Genomic DNA, 14,177 nt, shown 5'->3' with positions numbered 1-14,177 from the left:
TAATAATAATAATAATGTGGTTTATCTTAACCAGCTGTGAATCCTTGACGTGAGTCTGAGTACGCCAGGACGTGACGTCATCACGCCGGTTGGACATTGTTCTGCTCAGTGATAATAACATTCAGGAGGTGAAGGCAAGAGAAGCGGTTGACTTTTACTTTATACCGGGGAGAATGCGCTCCCTTATCGGACTAGCCGTTGTTGTGACCGGAGCCACACTGTACCTTTACTATCTGTCTCTATACCTTCCTGCTGGACCACGAAGACATCCTCAGCCGTGTCCAGAGGGGAGGGAGTCCCAGCAGAGCTGCGACACCTCCGGGGAACTCAGCAGGTAACCCCGGTGTTAGCAGTTAGCTGTTAGCCAGGTTAAAATTTCCCACTGGCTTATGGTGAACTCTTTCTCTCTCTTTATATTATTTTTAAAAAATTAAAAAAATCTGGGGTTAAATTCGCTCCACTACTGCTTTGCTAATACTTACGCTTTATTACTATTACTGTTCAACCTTCTTCCAAGAAATACTAAGGACAAACAGATCAGTAATTTCCTCAAGTTAGTAGTCTTTAAGAAGTATGAAAGCGACCATAGGTAGGCTACTTGATGTTTGGGTCGGTACGTATTTATTAATTTTTTTTTAGAAGTTTAACATCCATTCATACCTTTATTGAGCTTATCTGAGCTCAATAAGGTTGCGAGGGGGGGTTATAACAACACATCTCTGACAGGACTCTGTTGAACATACACCCCAGTTTGTTCTGGGGATCCCACAACCCAGAAGGGATATACCTATCAGGCATAACATTATGGCCACCTGCCTGATGGCGTGTTGGTGCCCCTTTTGCTGCCAAAGCAATCCTAACCCGTTAAGACTCGGGCTCCGCTAGACCTAATTAGGCATAATGGTCAGCAGTCAGCTTCGAGATGGGGTCAGACTTGTTTATCCTGCACATCCCACAAATGTCAATTTGCAATAAGAAACAGGAAATGTGGAGGTTGTAGTTGCTGTGCTCCTCACAATATTCCCGAACCATTTTGTTTTGCGGTTGGACACATTAGCTTGTTGAAAGAGACCACAGTCTTCGGGGAATACAGTTTCCATTAAAGGGTACAACAATTAGTTGGTTGACGCATGCCAAAGTAATGCAAACATGTGTGGCAGGGACCAGCAGAGCATTGCACAAAAAGCATCACCCTTTCTCTGCTGGCTTACCTTCTTCCTGTTATACATTTTGGTGCCATGTGGTCACACTGTTGGTGTGATTGTAAAATCACAATAGCAGACCATTCTTCTGGACTATGGAGGTTTTTGGGGTTTTTTTTTTTTTTGTTCTAACTTGAGAGGGACTGTTTCCACAGGCTGAAGTTCCCATCCGACCTGGAGGAGCTGCGGGAACTGTCCGAACTCCTGCAGTTTTACAAAACTGAGCACACCGCATATGTCCTGCTCCTGTTCTGCAGCGCATACCTCTACAAGCAGTCCTTTGCCATCCCTGGATCATCTTTCCTGGTGAGTGGGAGACGATACTTTGAATGTATTCAAAATAACTTTAGTTTCTTTAGTTGTATTTTAGAAAGAATCTAATAAATCAAAATGTGGCTAAAAAGCGTGCAGGAAGGAAAAATGTGAACAAAAACTCTTCCGTCATCCATCACCTGACACTTCCAAACACTTTTAGATCTTAAATAATTTCCCTCATCTCCTGCTCTGAGTGAAGTTAAGTGCTAACAGCAGCCCTTTTGTCTCTGTGCTTGTCACTGTGCAGAACATTCTTGCAGGAGCTATCTTTGGACCGTATCTAGGACTGTTCCTTGCCTGTGTGCTCACCACGGTGGGCTCCACCATGTGCTACCTCCTTTCCCAAGCCTTTGGAAAACAACACATCATAAATCTTTTCCCAGAGAAAGTTTCTATGCTACAGAAAAAGGTACTCTGTTACTCAACAACTTTTATTTATTTTGTATTTAGCATATTTAAATTATTTTGACAGAAATGTTATTGTTTTAATTACATTCCAGGGATTAAAACATATTTTTCTTCTAGTAAATAAGGACTGAATGTGCAAAAAACAAAAAGAATCATTTATTTGCAACACCTTTTTTTTTGTCTATTACCTAAAATGTCAGTAAAATACATTGAGGTTTCTGGTTGTTGTGTGATAAAATGTGACCAAGTTCAGGTATGTGAAAACTTTTGCAAGGCACTAATGCTTTCTTTCTCACGGTTTGTTCCAGGTGGAAGACAATCGGGACTGTTTGTTCTTCTTTCTGCTCTTCCTGAGATTCTTTCCCATGACTCCCAACTGGTTCCTGAACATGTCTGCCCCCATCGTCAACATCCCCATCGCATACTTTTTTTTCTCAGTATTTATTGGTGGGTGCTGCTTGCAGGGTTTTTTTGATCAATGTATGTTGTGCCTCAGTCTAAACTATCCTGTTTAGGGTTGGCATTAAATTGGCTCTGAAAAGACCATTGTAGTGATAACTGTGTTTCAGGCCTCGTCCAGATCCTTTGATGTAAACATGAGGACTGCATTGAACTAAATTAAGTCGGTGACAAAATAAGACAAAGCCAGGGTTCTCGCATAGTCTTAACAGTTTGGTGAGCTTTTAGCACGTTTTTTTTTTTTTTTATTTAAACTCCTTTCAGTTTTTAATTCCTGCTTTCTCCAAAAGACTGATTATTAAAAAAGCTTAGACATTACAGAGTCCTACACAGTTTTTAGCACTTCTGTTAGAGGCGTGTGAAAAAAAATATTGTTGTAATATAACACACTTTTAACCTGAATGGATATATTCAGAAATAAGTGTGCTTCACTCAATCACTGCTACCTTATGAAGACCTGTGCTGTTAAATTTTTTAACAACTCCCTTTTTTGCCAACATGTCAGCAGTTTGTCTTCCATGATATTTCATTGGAGAATATAAAAAAGGAATGACTGACCATTGCGTTAGAACATCTAGAATACTCGATCCTCTCAGTTTCTCGCTTCTTTTCAGCTTCATCCACAGAATTTCTTATAAGTTTCTAGTCTAGAAACTGGTAATGGGAAAGTGTTGATTTTTACATCTTGTGAGCTATTTCTGTGTTTGATTTAGTCAAATATTTTGCACTACTAATTTTCAGAAAAGACTCAGTTCTGAACCTTTTTCAGGTTAATTCCAGAGGCCACCAGATTTTCATAAAAAAAAAACCCTAGTATTTGCTTTCTGACGAGCTTTCCAGGCCTTTGAAAGAGAAAAATGCTAACAGCTGCATAGACCCTCCATCTTACTTTAGAGGACATAAAGAAATGTTCTGCATAGCCATCCTTGTTTCGGAATATTCCTTTTATTGTGACATAATTAACCATTTACCATTTGATCTTCTGAATAAGAACAGAATGTTTTTACTTTACTTTGCAAATCAAACCCGCAGTCATTCTTGTTTAGAACTGAACTAAAATCTGTTGCTTAGTAAGCAAGTAAAACTTTATTTATACATCACTCTTCAAGATAGAAATCACAAAGCATGTCAACAACAAACAATAAAAACAGGACAAAACTCAATGAAAGCAGATTTTAAAAATTAAGCACTTCTGTAAGCATTGAACATCCTTGGTGTGGTTTGTTTTGACATTTTGTGACTCATTTCCAGGCCTGTTGCCCTACAACTTCATCTGCGTGCAGACGGGCGCCATGCTGTCCGAGGTGTCCTCGCTGGACGACCTGTTCTCCTGGGAGCACCTCCTGCAGCTGCTGGCCATCGCCTGCGTGGCTCTGGTGCCCGGCGCCCTCATCCGGCGCCTCAGCCAGAGGCGTCTCAAGCTGGCCGTCCAGCCCCAGAACGGACTTGACTCGGATAAGAAGGTGCAGTGACCCCCGCTGGAGGGTTTGTACGTTTTATTCGCTCAGTTTTCAGATGCCTTCTGCTCTCCAGAGCAAACATGTTCAAAGCGGCAGCTGTTCAGAAAAACTTCAACGCCCGACTGTGTCGTTGTTTTCGGTTATGGATCGCTTTACCCTTGCCGGAGTTGTGTGGAGATCAACACAAGAAGCACTGCTTTTCTAAAAAAAATACAAATGCATTTGATGGACTTTAAAAAAAAAAAAAAAGTTTTCCAGTTTTGGTGTTTTGTAGCTACCGTATTTGGGAAATGTTTGAATGTACAAGAATCATGAAGAGGAGAGAAGATCTTTTTGCACTCATGTTTGACAACAAGAGTTCTACTTTAGTTTAAATTTTGCGTTCAAAGTGCCTGTTTTGTTTTGGCCTTTAAATTCTACCTCCATGGACTCACTGAAATATTAATGTGAAAACCGCAGAAGGCCTGCCCGGGTTCCTGCTGATTAGATAATGTCTCATGGGTTTACGCTTGTCCTTTTTCTATTTGTAACTTATTAAATTGGCTAGTCTTAAGAGTCCACATCAGTCAGTCACAACATTAAAGCGTACCAGGCCTTAAATGTTCACTAAAATATAAGAACAAAACTAAGGGGCCAAACTTTTGAATCTAAAGCCATTGTATGTGCCTGGAAAGAGCCCAGATCAACGAAGGCTTTGTTCGCTAAAAACACTGGACCCACAGCCAACACCCCACTGCCACTTCAGGAGATCCACAGTTCCCCTGTTCACAATCTGAAGGGCCACTGTTGTTTTTGTGGAGCAGAAAAATCTTCACAGCCTAATATTTTAAAACGGGGAAGGCTGGGCTTTTATTTAACGCTTTACCGTTCTTACTGTTGAATTCTTTACAGAATTTGAACTGCAAAGTTATTTCTGACCTGGTGAAGCTTTGAGGTACAAACTCTCTCTTTATTGCCTCTTTTTATGAATTGTTTGTCTGTTATCCGTTTGCTGTGGGTGCACTTTTTTATGCCTTCCTTTGAAAAAGGTTTTGCATTTGCCTTTTCTATCATGGTGTCAATTATTTTAAATGTAATGTTCAACAATGTTAGCATTTACAAAAAAATCATATTTTAATCCAGCACTTGGCTTATTTATTGGGATACCCAGTGAAGATATGTAAAAAAAGCCTTAAAGTAAAGGAATCTTTCATTGTAGCAAAATCGAATGTCAAATCCATAGGAAGAAATTAATTTAAGTAATTTAGTGTGGCAGAACATGCAAAAGGTTGTTTTTTTTACATAATAGAAATTCTGCTGTTATTTTTTTTTAATTGAATATACCTTCTAATATATTTTTTCAAAGTTGAGCTATTTCAAGGAACTTTTAAACTGCCACAAATGGAAAAGACAAGAAGTCGGACTGATCTGTGTTGATCTTCAAAAGCTACTCGCTTAAACTTTCTCCTATTTACAGCCAGAGCAATAAGAAAATGAATCTTTAAAACAACTAACTGTGACAGCCAAGACTGGGCAAGAAAGGCAAGTCGGAACAGGATGGTGAAAGGTTAACAATGCCACCAAGTCCGCTTAGCTTGGTGGCACCACTACATACTCTGTAGACACTAGCGAGGAACTTTTATACCTTAACAAGCATAAAATCACTGAGTTTTAACTAACTGGAAATGTCTGCTTTCCTCAGATCAGACTAATTGGATCGAGCTTTTGGGTAAAACTGCAGGTGGGTGTTAAGTGTAGAAAAAAAAAGGACAAATCTGTGGAAAAGCCCTCATGTCTAGTGTGATCCTGTGGCCTGTTTCTCATATAAAGGTGAGTGGATGGCATGAGCTCTTTCAGGTTGGTTGATAAAAGACTGGATAACCTGTATGAAACTGACTCTAAATGCTCCAACCTTGTTAAATGTTACAGGAGAAGATAAAGTGCTTCATGATTGGCAGTAGAGGGTTATAAAAAGGCATTTAGGACAAGTGTGCTTGTAAGCGCAACGTAATTGAATGTACTCAAATTGAAGGTTGGATTTTTCTAAAATGCTTTAGTGTTGCATTGTTTATCCAATAAAAGATGAATTTATTTCAAGGCTTTTTACAAGGGTGCTAATAAACGCAATCAGTTCTGTAATAGGACTCGGTTTGAAGCTGGAAAAATACATTGTGGACCATCTTTATTTATTTCTATTTAAATCTGATTTGCAGTATTGTTTTCTGAAAGTCCCTCCTGTTGGTGGAGTTGTTGTAAAACAAGGACTTTGTGCAATGATGGGTTTTGCAGGTGTAAGTGTTTCAAGTAATAAAAACAAAACAAGCTTCTTCTTTTTTCTTTCAGATATTCTTTATTGCTCAGATCCAGGTTGCTCAGCAATACAGTTCACTCACAACTCAAAACGACAGCTTGGCTGCTACCAGAAAGGCATGGATCCATGTAGTAAAAAAAAGAAAAACGGATCAGATGTCTCTCTGGCGCAGCCACTGATTATTATTACCTTGAGGTGTTTGGAGCCTTGTTGGCTTGTGGGTAACATTGAGGGTTTGAAGCTACCAAGAAACAATAGGAAACTCCCAGATGGAGAAAATGCGGATAAGAACTGGATCCATGTAAAAGGGAAAAGGAAAAAAAAAAACACAACTCCAAGTCTAGTGCGATGTGAGGTGTAGTACATACTGGATTACCTGCATCAATCTCATGCAATGCTTTCCACTCAACATGACAGGGCAACAAAAAAAAACACTGCTGTGGTTCTGCACACCTTTGACCTGCTCCTGAGAGGTTCAGCTGGCGCTTTGCGGCCTCTCATCTGTTTTTCTCCTAAGCACAGAACAAGTTTTCTACCAGCGCTTTTAAATCAGGCCTGGGTACTTTCTTTCAGCACTTCAAATTTTCCGTAAAAATTCAGTATCTGTTCCAAAAAAAATCCTAGCTAGGATAATTTTTTTTTATATATATATATTTTTTGTCCCACCACAATTTCATAACTAGTAATATTGGTAGTGATCTAACAGGAATGAAGAGTTAGAAATTCCCAGCTACAGCTCCGGACTATATCATTTAATCAGTGTGAAATACAAGAAACCAGATCAGAACAGACAACAAAAGAAAACCTCAGCTATGTAACCACTGTGTGATATGACTAACAACACTGTACACCCTTAGTGATGTGTGTAATTAGGATCTTTTCTTTCCTTTATGGTACTGAAAATTAATGCCTAACACCTCACGATACCTAGAAATACCAATCCTTAAAAATGATTAAAAAAATAAAAAGGTTACTGCAGTCCTTGCAGGTTTCACCTCGTACTGTGTGAACATCCAGGATGATGTTCTTGAAGTCAAAGGGATCCAGCTCGAGGGAAACCTGCGCCTATAAAGAGCCAAAAACACAAGAGAGATAGAGGCCTGCAGGGCTGTCTGCAATGCAGGAAAAAGAGCCGCAACGTCAGCGCACTCTATAAAACGTATCCAAAGAATATTAAATAAACTACAGTGCCTTGCAAAAGTATACACACCCTTTTTTTTTCATGCCGCATTACAACCAAGAGCTTCAGTGTATTTTACTGGGATTTTAAGAGATGGACGGAACACTAAGCGATGCGTCAATGAAGTAGGAGGTTTTATCATGGATTCAGATTTTAAACAAGGCATTTATCTGCTTTATTTTGCAGAATAGCTTCTTTCAGTGAACAAATACATAAACCTTTTCTTTTGATTCAAGACCTGGAGAGAAAAAGACATAATTTACCACGCTGCATTTTACTCTGGGGTCAGTTTAGCCTTCCATTTGTGCTTCCAGCTCGTTCAAAATGCTGTTCTCTATTTTTTTACCTGGATCACATCTCATCTACTCTGTCCTCTCTCCACTGACTGCTGATTTTAAATTCCTTCTCCTAGCTCATAAATACCTCATTGATTTTGCTCCAGCGTATCTATCTAACCAGCCTCATCGTCCTTCACTGAACATTAAATCAGCTGCTTTGGGTTTATTTCCCAGAACTAACCCGAAGCCTAGAGGAAATCAGGCTTTTTCAGTTGATATCAGTTAATATCTTGTCCACTTGTTCCGCTGAACAAGTGGACTTCAGATATTAGACATATTTCCTTCATGTTTTTCAGTCTCTTTTAAAAGCACATCAATTCCCAATAGCTTTTAGCACAGCTTGAGATGGTACATTTGTATTTTATGTCTTGGTTGCATATATTTTTAATGTTGCGAGATCGGCCATCCTTTCTGCACACAACTGTCCCATCATTAATGAGGACATTCTGATATTTCTATTTGGTAAATCTAAAGATTTAGTTTCAGAGCTGTAAGGTTTTCACTGCTAAATCTGTTCTTAAAGTCATCCTTCTTTTTGCACTGAAACTAGTTTCTCATCAATTCCGGCTTCTTCTGTCTGCGTACAAACATAAAAATTACATTTAGGGGGTCGCCATTTTGGTTAGACGGTTAAAACCTGAACAAAACTGGCTGCTGTAGCAGGATAAAGAAACATTAAAGCTACTTAATTGGTTTAAATTAGGCCTCCTGACAGAACAACACCCCTAAACACACAACTACTCTAGAATCGTTCAAGTTAGAATGTCCTAGTCCAAGTACAGACCTAAGCTCAATTAGGAACTGTCAAAACTGATGTTAATACAACTTAATTAATCTGATCTGACTGAACTTGATCTATTTTTGCAAAGACAAATAGGCAAAAACTTCTCTCAATGTACAATAGAGATCTACCCCAAAGGACTGAATACAAATGAAAGCCAAACCATTCAGGACGTTTTTCACTAAAAGTTGTTGAAAGCCACGTCTTTTCCCTTTCCCAATAAAACACACTGAAATGTCTTGTTTCAACGTGACAAACTGTTTTACAGAGGTCGCTCGTAGATTTGCAAGGATCGGTAAAAGTCTCAGTGCTACAGTGAAAAGCTGTTTTCTCCGACAAATGCTCTACTAAAGGTGAAGCAGACCATACAAGGAGTCGAAGCACCGTACTGCATTTTAGTTAGGTCAGGATACTTTGAATCAGGTCTGGTGAGCTCTAGTCATCAGTATGAGGTACTGTACCAGCTGTGGGGAGGCTGGCGGCAACGGCAGCCTCAGGCATTGTGTGAGTTTGTTAGACCTTTTAATATAGTACTGCAAGTTTGTGTTCACTGGGACAAAAATGATCCACCTCATCTGAAGGCTAAAAGTCTGCCATCCTACAAGCACAAATAAAGAAGAAGAAAAAAACAGCTCTAAACAAAAACTTTCACTATGTTATTTGTTTACCTCATTTTTTTTTTTTTTTTTTTTTTTTTGCCCCAGGTCTGTTTTTAGTATCTAAAGTCAGCCATGGATTCAGAGAGGTGATTCTGAAATGTACAGCACAAAAAAAAAATCAAGTTTAGAGGTCAGTTTGAGGAAAGCTGCGACGCTCTAAACTCTCCCGCCACGCTCCGTTTTAAAACGTCAGAGTACGATGTATACGTGACTCTATTGTACATGTTTACAGATATACAGTTCTTCCTGTTGTACACAGTGACATTGCAAACGACTAGACTTGTTTTGACATTCTGCACAGAAGACTTGGGTTTTACGCCACGTTCCGAGGGTCCTGTCAGTGTATTTTTGCAGCTTTGTTGTTTTCTTTAAAATCAGCCCCGGTTTGCTGTGTGTTCTTATCAAACAGAGCTGGTAAGATTAGGTCGGTTGGTATAAAACACTATTTCACATCTCACAAGTCAATAAACATCATTTGTTTTTCATTTACAGTTTTTTTTTTCTTTAAAAAAAACAAACAAAAAAAAACCTGAAGGTAAAGTTGGGAAAAACAGGAGGTATAGTTGGTTAGTTTTCTTTCTGATTTGTATCTCTCTATCTTTCTTTTTTACCCACGATGTCTCGGGTATCTAGCCTTTAAAATCTCACACTTCATTCCTTTCGAACAAATTGGACTTTAGAGATTGCATGGCGTCCAGGCAAACACAGTCCAACGGAGTATTGTTTTACAAAGTTTCACTAGTCGGCTGGACCTGAAGGTGTACAGATTTTTTTTTTCATTTAAAAAAAAATTAAAATTAAACGCTCAAAATGATCAGTTAACAAGGCATACAAAATGTGGGGGAAAAAAAGAGGGGGAAATGAAAGATTGGACTGAGGTACCCTGAAGCCTGAGGTAGATCACAATACTGACATGCGCACTGTTCACATCCCAACCAAAGTTAACGCCGTGGTTCACTTGACTTGTCTCCTATTTTTTCAGGTTTTTATCATTTATTATTATATTATTTTTCATAGTCTTAGTTTTCAAGAAAATAAACACTTCCCTTCAAAATAATATGGCAGTATCCCACTGAGGGAGGGAAAGAAAAACAGAAGAGGACTTTTCTTTTTTTTGTTGTTTCTTATCAATAGATCTCATCACAAAATAGGAAAAAATAGATTCATAAATATTACTCTGTTTTTATATATATATACATACACACACATACGTACGTGCGTGCGCACACACACACACAGACACACACGGAGGAAGCTGTGCGTATTGGCAATAACCTTGCGTCTGGAAGATGAAGCTGATGGGTGATGTTTGAGAGGTGACAAAATAAGGCAACAAGCTTCCACAGTCTCTCCAAAGTAAAGCACGAAAGGACACCATGACCTGCGAGTCCAGAGGGTTTATAGAGGCGGCCGGCCACCAGCGATTACTTTAAAAAAAAACCCTCCAATATAGGGGAGAAAAAAGAATGAACAAGAGGGTGACAATCTGCGAGGCTGGGCCGGCCTGCTGGACACGACAGGAGTGATGTGTTCTAAAAAAAAAAGGCTGCATATTGTACATTCACAGCTGTCATGCTGTTTGTTTAGAAAGCTCCCTGACAAAGAGAGGGTTAAAGCCAAACGTGGATGCGGTCACGTTTGCGGTTGTGTGTGTACCACAGGTCATACGGTGCCAAGCCCCACCCCCCTAGACTCCCAACCTCCAATAGGCATGGGCCGGTTATCTGCATGAACGTATAGCGAGACTGTAAAGAGCTTAAGAATTAAAAATTGATAAAACTGTCCGTCCTTTCATACCTAGAAATTTTGAGGCTGATATTCGTAAAGCTTTGACCTGCTGATACCGATTTTAGCCGTTGTTGATTTCTCCTTAAGATTTAAAAATAACTTTTTCTAATGCTTTTGCCTGAATTGTCATTAATTACTTACACTAGAGAAGAGATATGATGTGATTTAAAAATGGCTATCTAAATTAATTCACTTAATAGTCTCAAATGATTGTTTTTTATCAATTATCTGATAAATTAAGCAAAGGACATTTTTGATTGATGACTGACTCCATTGAAAGCACAAATGCAACCTAAACATCCAGGTCTGACAGACTGAATTAATGTGGCTCTGAGCCCCTTTAATTTCTCTGTTATGGACTGGTGTAGATATTGTTAGCTCTGGTCTTAATCCTAATAGCAACATGTTTTGCGCAGAGTCGATGCTGCAGGCTTGAAGTCATGCAGCACTCAATACATTCTTTTGCATCGTCTTTGCTGGTGCAGTCTGTGCATCTGTTGTTAGGGGGTCTGCCAGAAATCGGGGTCCTGAGAAAAGTGCGATTAAATACATTATTATTTCTTAATAATTTCTATAATTAACATGTTAAAAAAAGCGGTACTAATTGGGAGCAGGCTTGACATTTCGGTGGCATCACAGAAGCAGCAGTCGCCATGTGAATATGGATCCTTATCTTCACTCAGAGACTTTTAAAAGGCTCTCAGCATTTACAAAACCAGCATTTTCTGTGACAGAGGTTAAAGCTCAAAGAGGATAAAATATTACAAACTGTGCTGTGCTCTATTAAGCCATCCTGTTATCTGGTAGAAGTCTTGCTTTCTCTCGCAGCCACAATGAACATCTTGACAAAAAGTTTCTTTTCAAATCGTTTCTGACAACTTTAGTTCTTCACAACGGATTTAGTTTTTGAGCACTTCACTGATTCCGACATTTACTAACTTTAAGTGTTCTTCACTCAGTTAGAACCTCCACCCAAAGAGTCTTCTTTAAAGTCTTTTTAATAACATGCCAGAGAAAATAATAATTTTACCTGAGTTTTCTCTGGCTGTTCAGAGGATTAAGCAGCCATGCATCCTCCCCTCCCCCACTTGTTTACTTGAAAACTACAACTAAATTTAGTGGCTATTTATTGTAGTCTTTTGCATATCAACATAGTATTAAATGTATGGTGTAGATAACATTTCATAAAGCTGTAATAATAACTGTAATTTACAGTATTTTAGTAGCTGCTTTGTGGATTTTAATGAATAACAATAGCAAGTTTATGTCATACATTTTTATATAAAATTTCTGTCTAAATACTATGATACCGCAGCGTTTTAAATTTAGTTACTGGCCCATGCCTATTCTCTAAAACTAAACATGTTTTCGTCCTCCCACCCTAACCCTGTCCCCTCTGTCCAGGCCCTCTGCCACCTTCTGTTGGCCCTTGTGACGTCCCCTTAAGGCCAAGCGTGTGACAGTGCACATTCAAAACAAATGATTACCTGCTCGTTAGCTAAGGTGCGCCGCTTCTTTAAGACGTAAATTTTCCATTTCTTTGATCGTCAATGCCTTTTTTAATATATATATATATATATTTATTTATTTTTTTACGGACTGTTTTAGACTTCGCTGCACAGAATGGGAGGGTGATATGGTTAAATCTCATTTCACCTGTCTAGCAAAAAAAAAAAAACAACAAAAAAAAAAAGTGGCAGTCAATTCAATATTTCAAAAAAGGCTACAAAAGAAAAAAAATGTCCCTTTGCAACAAAAACAAGGAACTATTAAGAACACAATGTCAGATGAGAGCAATGAAACACAGAAATTAGCGGAAAAGAAAGAATTGATTAAGGAAAAAAAAAAAAAGAGAGCAAAGCATGAGAAATGACAGTGAGGGATGCCGGGAAGGGGACGTTATCTTTTGCGTTGGCACACACACAGGCTCGTTACAAAGACTCAGAACCATTCGTCCGATTTACTTTCAGGGGTTTTAAATTCAGCAAACAAAACGGGTTGAAGTCGATCGCTCTCTATGACCAACTCAGCTCAATCTCCTGAACCAGCTAACACATTTAAAACTGCACCAGGTTGTTCTGTCATTCTGATAGAAGAAGAAAAACAAAACAAAACAAAACAAAAAACAGTGCATACTCTCAGTGTGTATCAATGTATGTCTCTACTCTGCATTAATACTGCTAAGGATATTCTCACAAAGAGGAGTCGCTCTCTCCGCCACTCGCTCTTGCTCTAACTCACACCGTCAATCCAAACTGCCTTGTGTGCACTCGTGTTAATAGGTTTATTTGTTCGATCTGTTTAGGCCTATGTTAGTCCAACTAAAGAGATAACGTTATGCAGGGCAACATATCATTTGCTGTGTGTGTGTGTGTGTGTTTTTTTTTAACTCATAAGACATCATTTACCAAATTTTATGCTGTTTAAACCTCTCTTCTCTTTTTCTTTTTCTTTTTTTTTGGTCTTTTTTTTTCTTTTATTGTATCAGTCCATTTTCTCCCACTCTGTCTGCTCTCACAGGGCTGGCAGTGCACACAATGCCCTCAGCCTTTGGCTCTCACTTGTTTCCCCCCGTAGCGAAGTTCTTTGGTTTTGATCCCGGTGCCGCCGCCGCCGCTGCTGCTGGTCTGCCCCGCGCGTCGCCCCTTGGCCTCGGCCTCAGTCTGGGTCAGTCTCTTTCCGTTTGGGAGGGCTACATTCATTGGCTGGTGCCCACTGGAGCCGCCTGGCTGGGTCACTTGGAGTGGTGCGGTGACACGGCAGCGCCCTGCTGGTGCTTCTGTTCCTGCTGTTTGACCTGCTGAATGATCTCCCGGATCTTCCTCTGTGCAGTCTGCCGGAGGAAACGGGAACAGGTGAGAGTGACGTGTGTGCAAAATGCGAAACAAGGTGCAGAATTCCCGTCGGAAGCTGGAAACGGATACTTGTCTTGCAGCAGTGTGAGAGCAGTGAACGTTTTTTTCTTTTTTTGTTTCTTTTAAAAACACGAACCAAGCAACGGGAATTATATTTTAGTTTAGACACAGTTAGAAGAATATGAGCTTTGTTGGAGCCTTCAGAAAATATGATTCCACGAAACAGAGTCACCTCTTAGACTACATTCATCCATTCCGCCGTATCCTCAAATACAAATTTAATAAAACTTAAAGCCAATCCATAAAAACCCTTATAAAATAATAATAATAATCTGACATTTAATTTTAGAGTTTTACAACGTAAGGTGGCATCAGGTTTGATATTCATAAAATAGAAGTTCAATCTTTGTGCCTGGAGACAAGCTAAAAGCTTTATAGACGC

At 39.3% G+C, this 14,177-nt stretch overlaps 2 protein-coding genes across 3 annotated transcripts in view; one reads left to right on the top strand and one right to left on the bottom strand.

Moving 5' to 3' along the window:
- Positions 1-63: 63 nt before the first annotated feature.
- On the top strand, positions 64-6,150 carry tmem41aa (transmembrane protein 41aa). Its single transcript, XM_081604103.1, has 5 exons — positions 64-334; positions 1,358-1,508; positions 1,765-1,926; positions 2,234-2,372; positions 3,636-6,150. The coding sequence occupies exons 1-5, from the start codon at positions 174-176 to the stop codon at positions 3,854-3,856; spliced, it is 834 nt and encodes a 277-aa protein (XP_081460229.1). The 5' UTR covers positions 64-173; the 3' UTR covers positions 3,857-6,150.
- The window catches only part of igf2bp2a (insulin-like growth factor 2 mRNA binding protein 2a), a 78,688-nt gene continuing 70,658 nt past the window's right edge, over positions 6,148-14,177 (bottom strand). For both annotated transcript variants that reach the window (XM_008403953.3, XM_008403952.3), the window contains one exon: positions 6,148-13,713. In XM_008403953.3, the coding sequence (XP_008402175.1) occupies positions 13,615-13,713 (99 nt within the window). In that variant the 3' untranslated portion in view covers positions 6,148-13,614. The remainder of the gene's footprint in view (positions 13,714-14,177) is intronic.

The sequence above is a fragment of the Poecilia reticulata genome, chromosome 2, assembly GCF_904066995.2.
Source record: "Poecilia reticulata chromosome 2, P_reticulata-male-v2, whole genome shotgun sequence".
In the NCBI taxonomy this organism is placed as follows: Eukaryota; Metazoa; Chordata; class Actinopteri; order Cyprinodontiformes; family Poeciliidae; genus Poecilia; species Poecilia reticulata.
The sequence above is the reverse complement of the archived record's forward strand: the minus strand, read 5'-3'. Positions and strand labels throughout refer to the sequence as shown.

What these genes read in the sequence shown, in the direction of transcription:
- tmem41aa (XM_081604103.1), top strand. Translation starts at nt 174, where the DNA reads ATGCGCTCCCTTATCGGACTAGCCGTTGTTGTGACCGGAGCCACACTG. An exon ending in ACCTCCGGGGAACTCAGCAG is followed by an intron (nt 335 to 1,357) that starts GTAACCCCGGTG and finishes CTGTTTCCACAG; the next exon opens with GCTGAAGTTCCCATCCGACC. An exon ending in TTTCTATGCTACAGAAAAAG is followed by an intron (nt 1,927 to 2,233) that starts GTACTCTGTTAC and finishes GGTTTGTTCCAG; the next exon opens with GTGGAAGACAATCGGGACTG.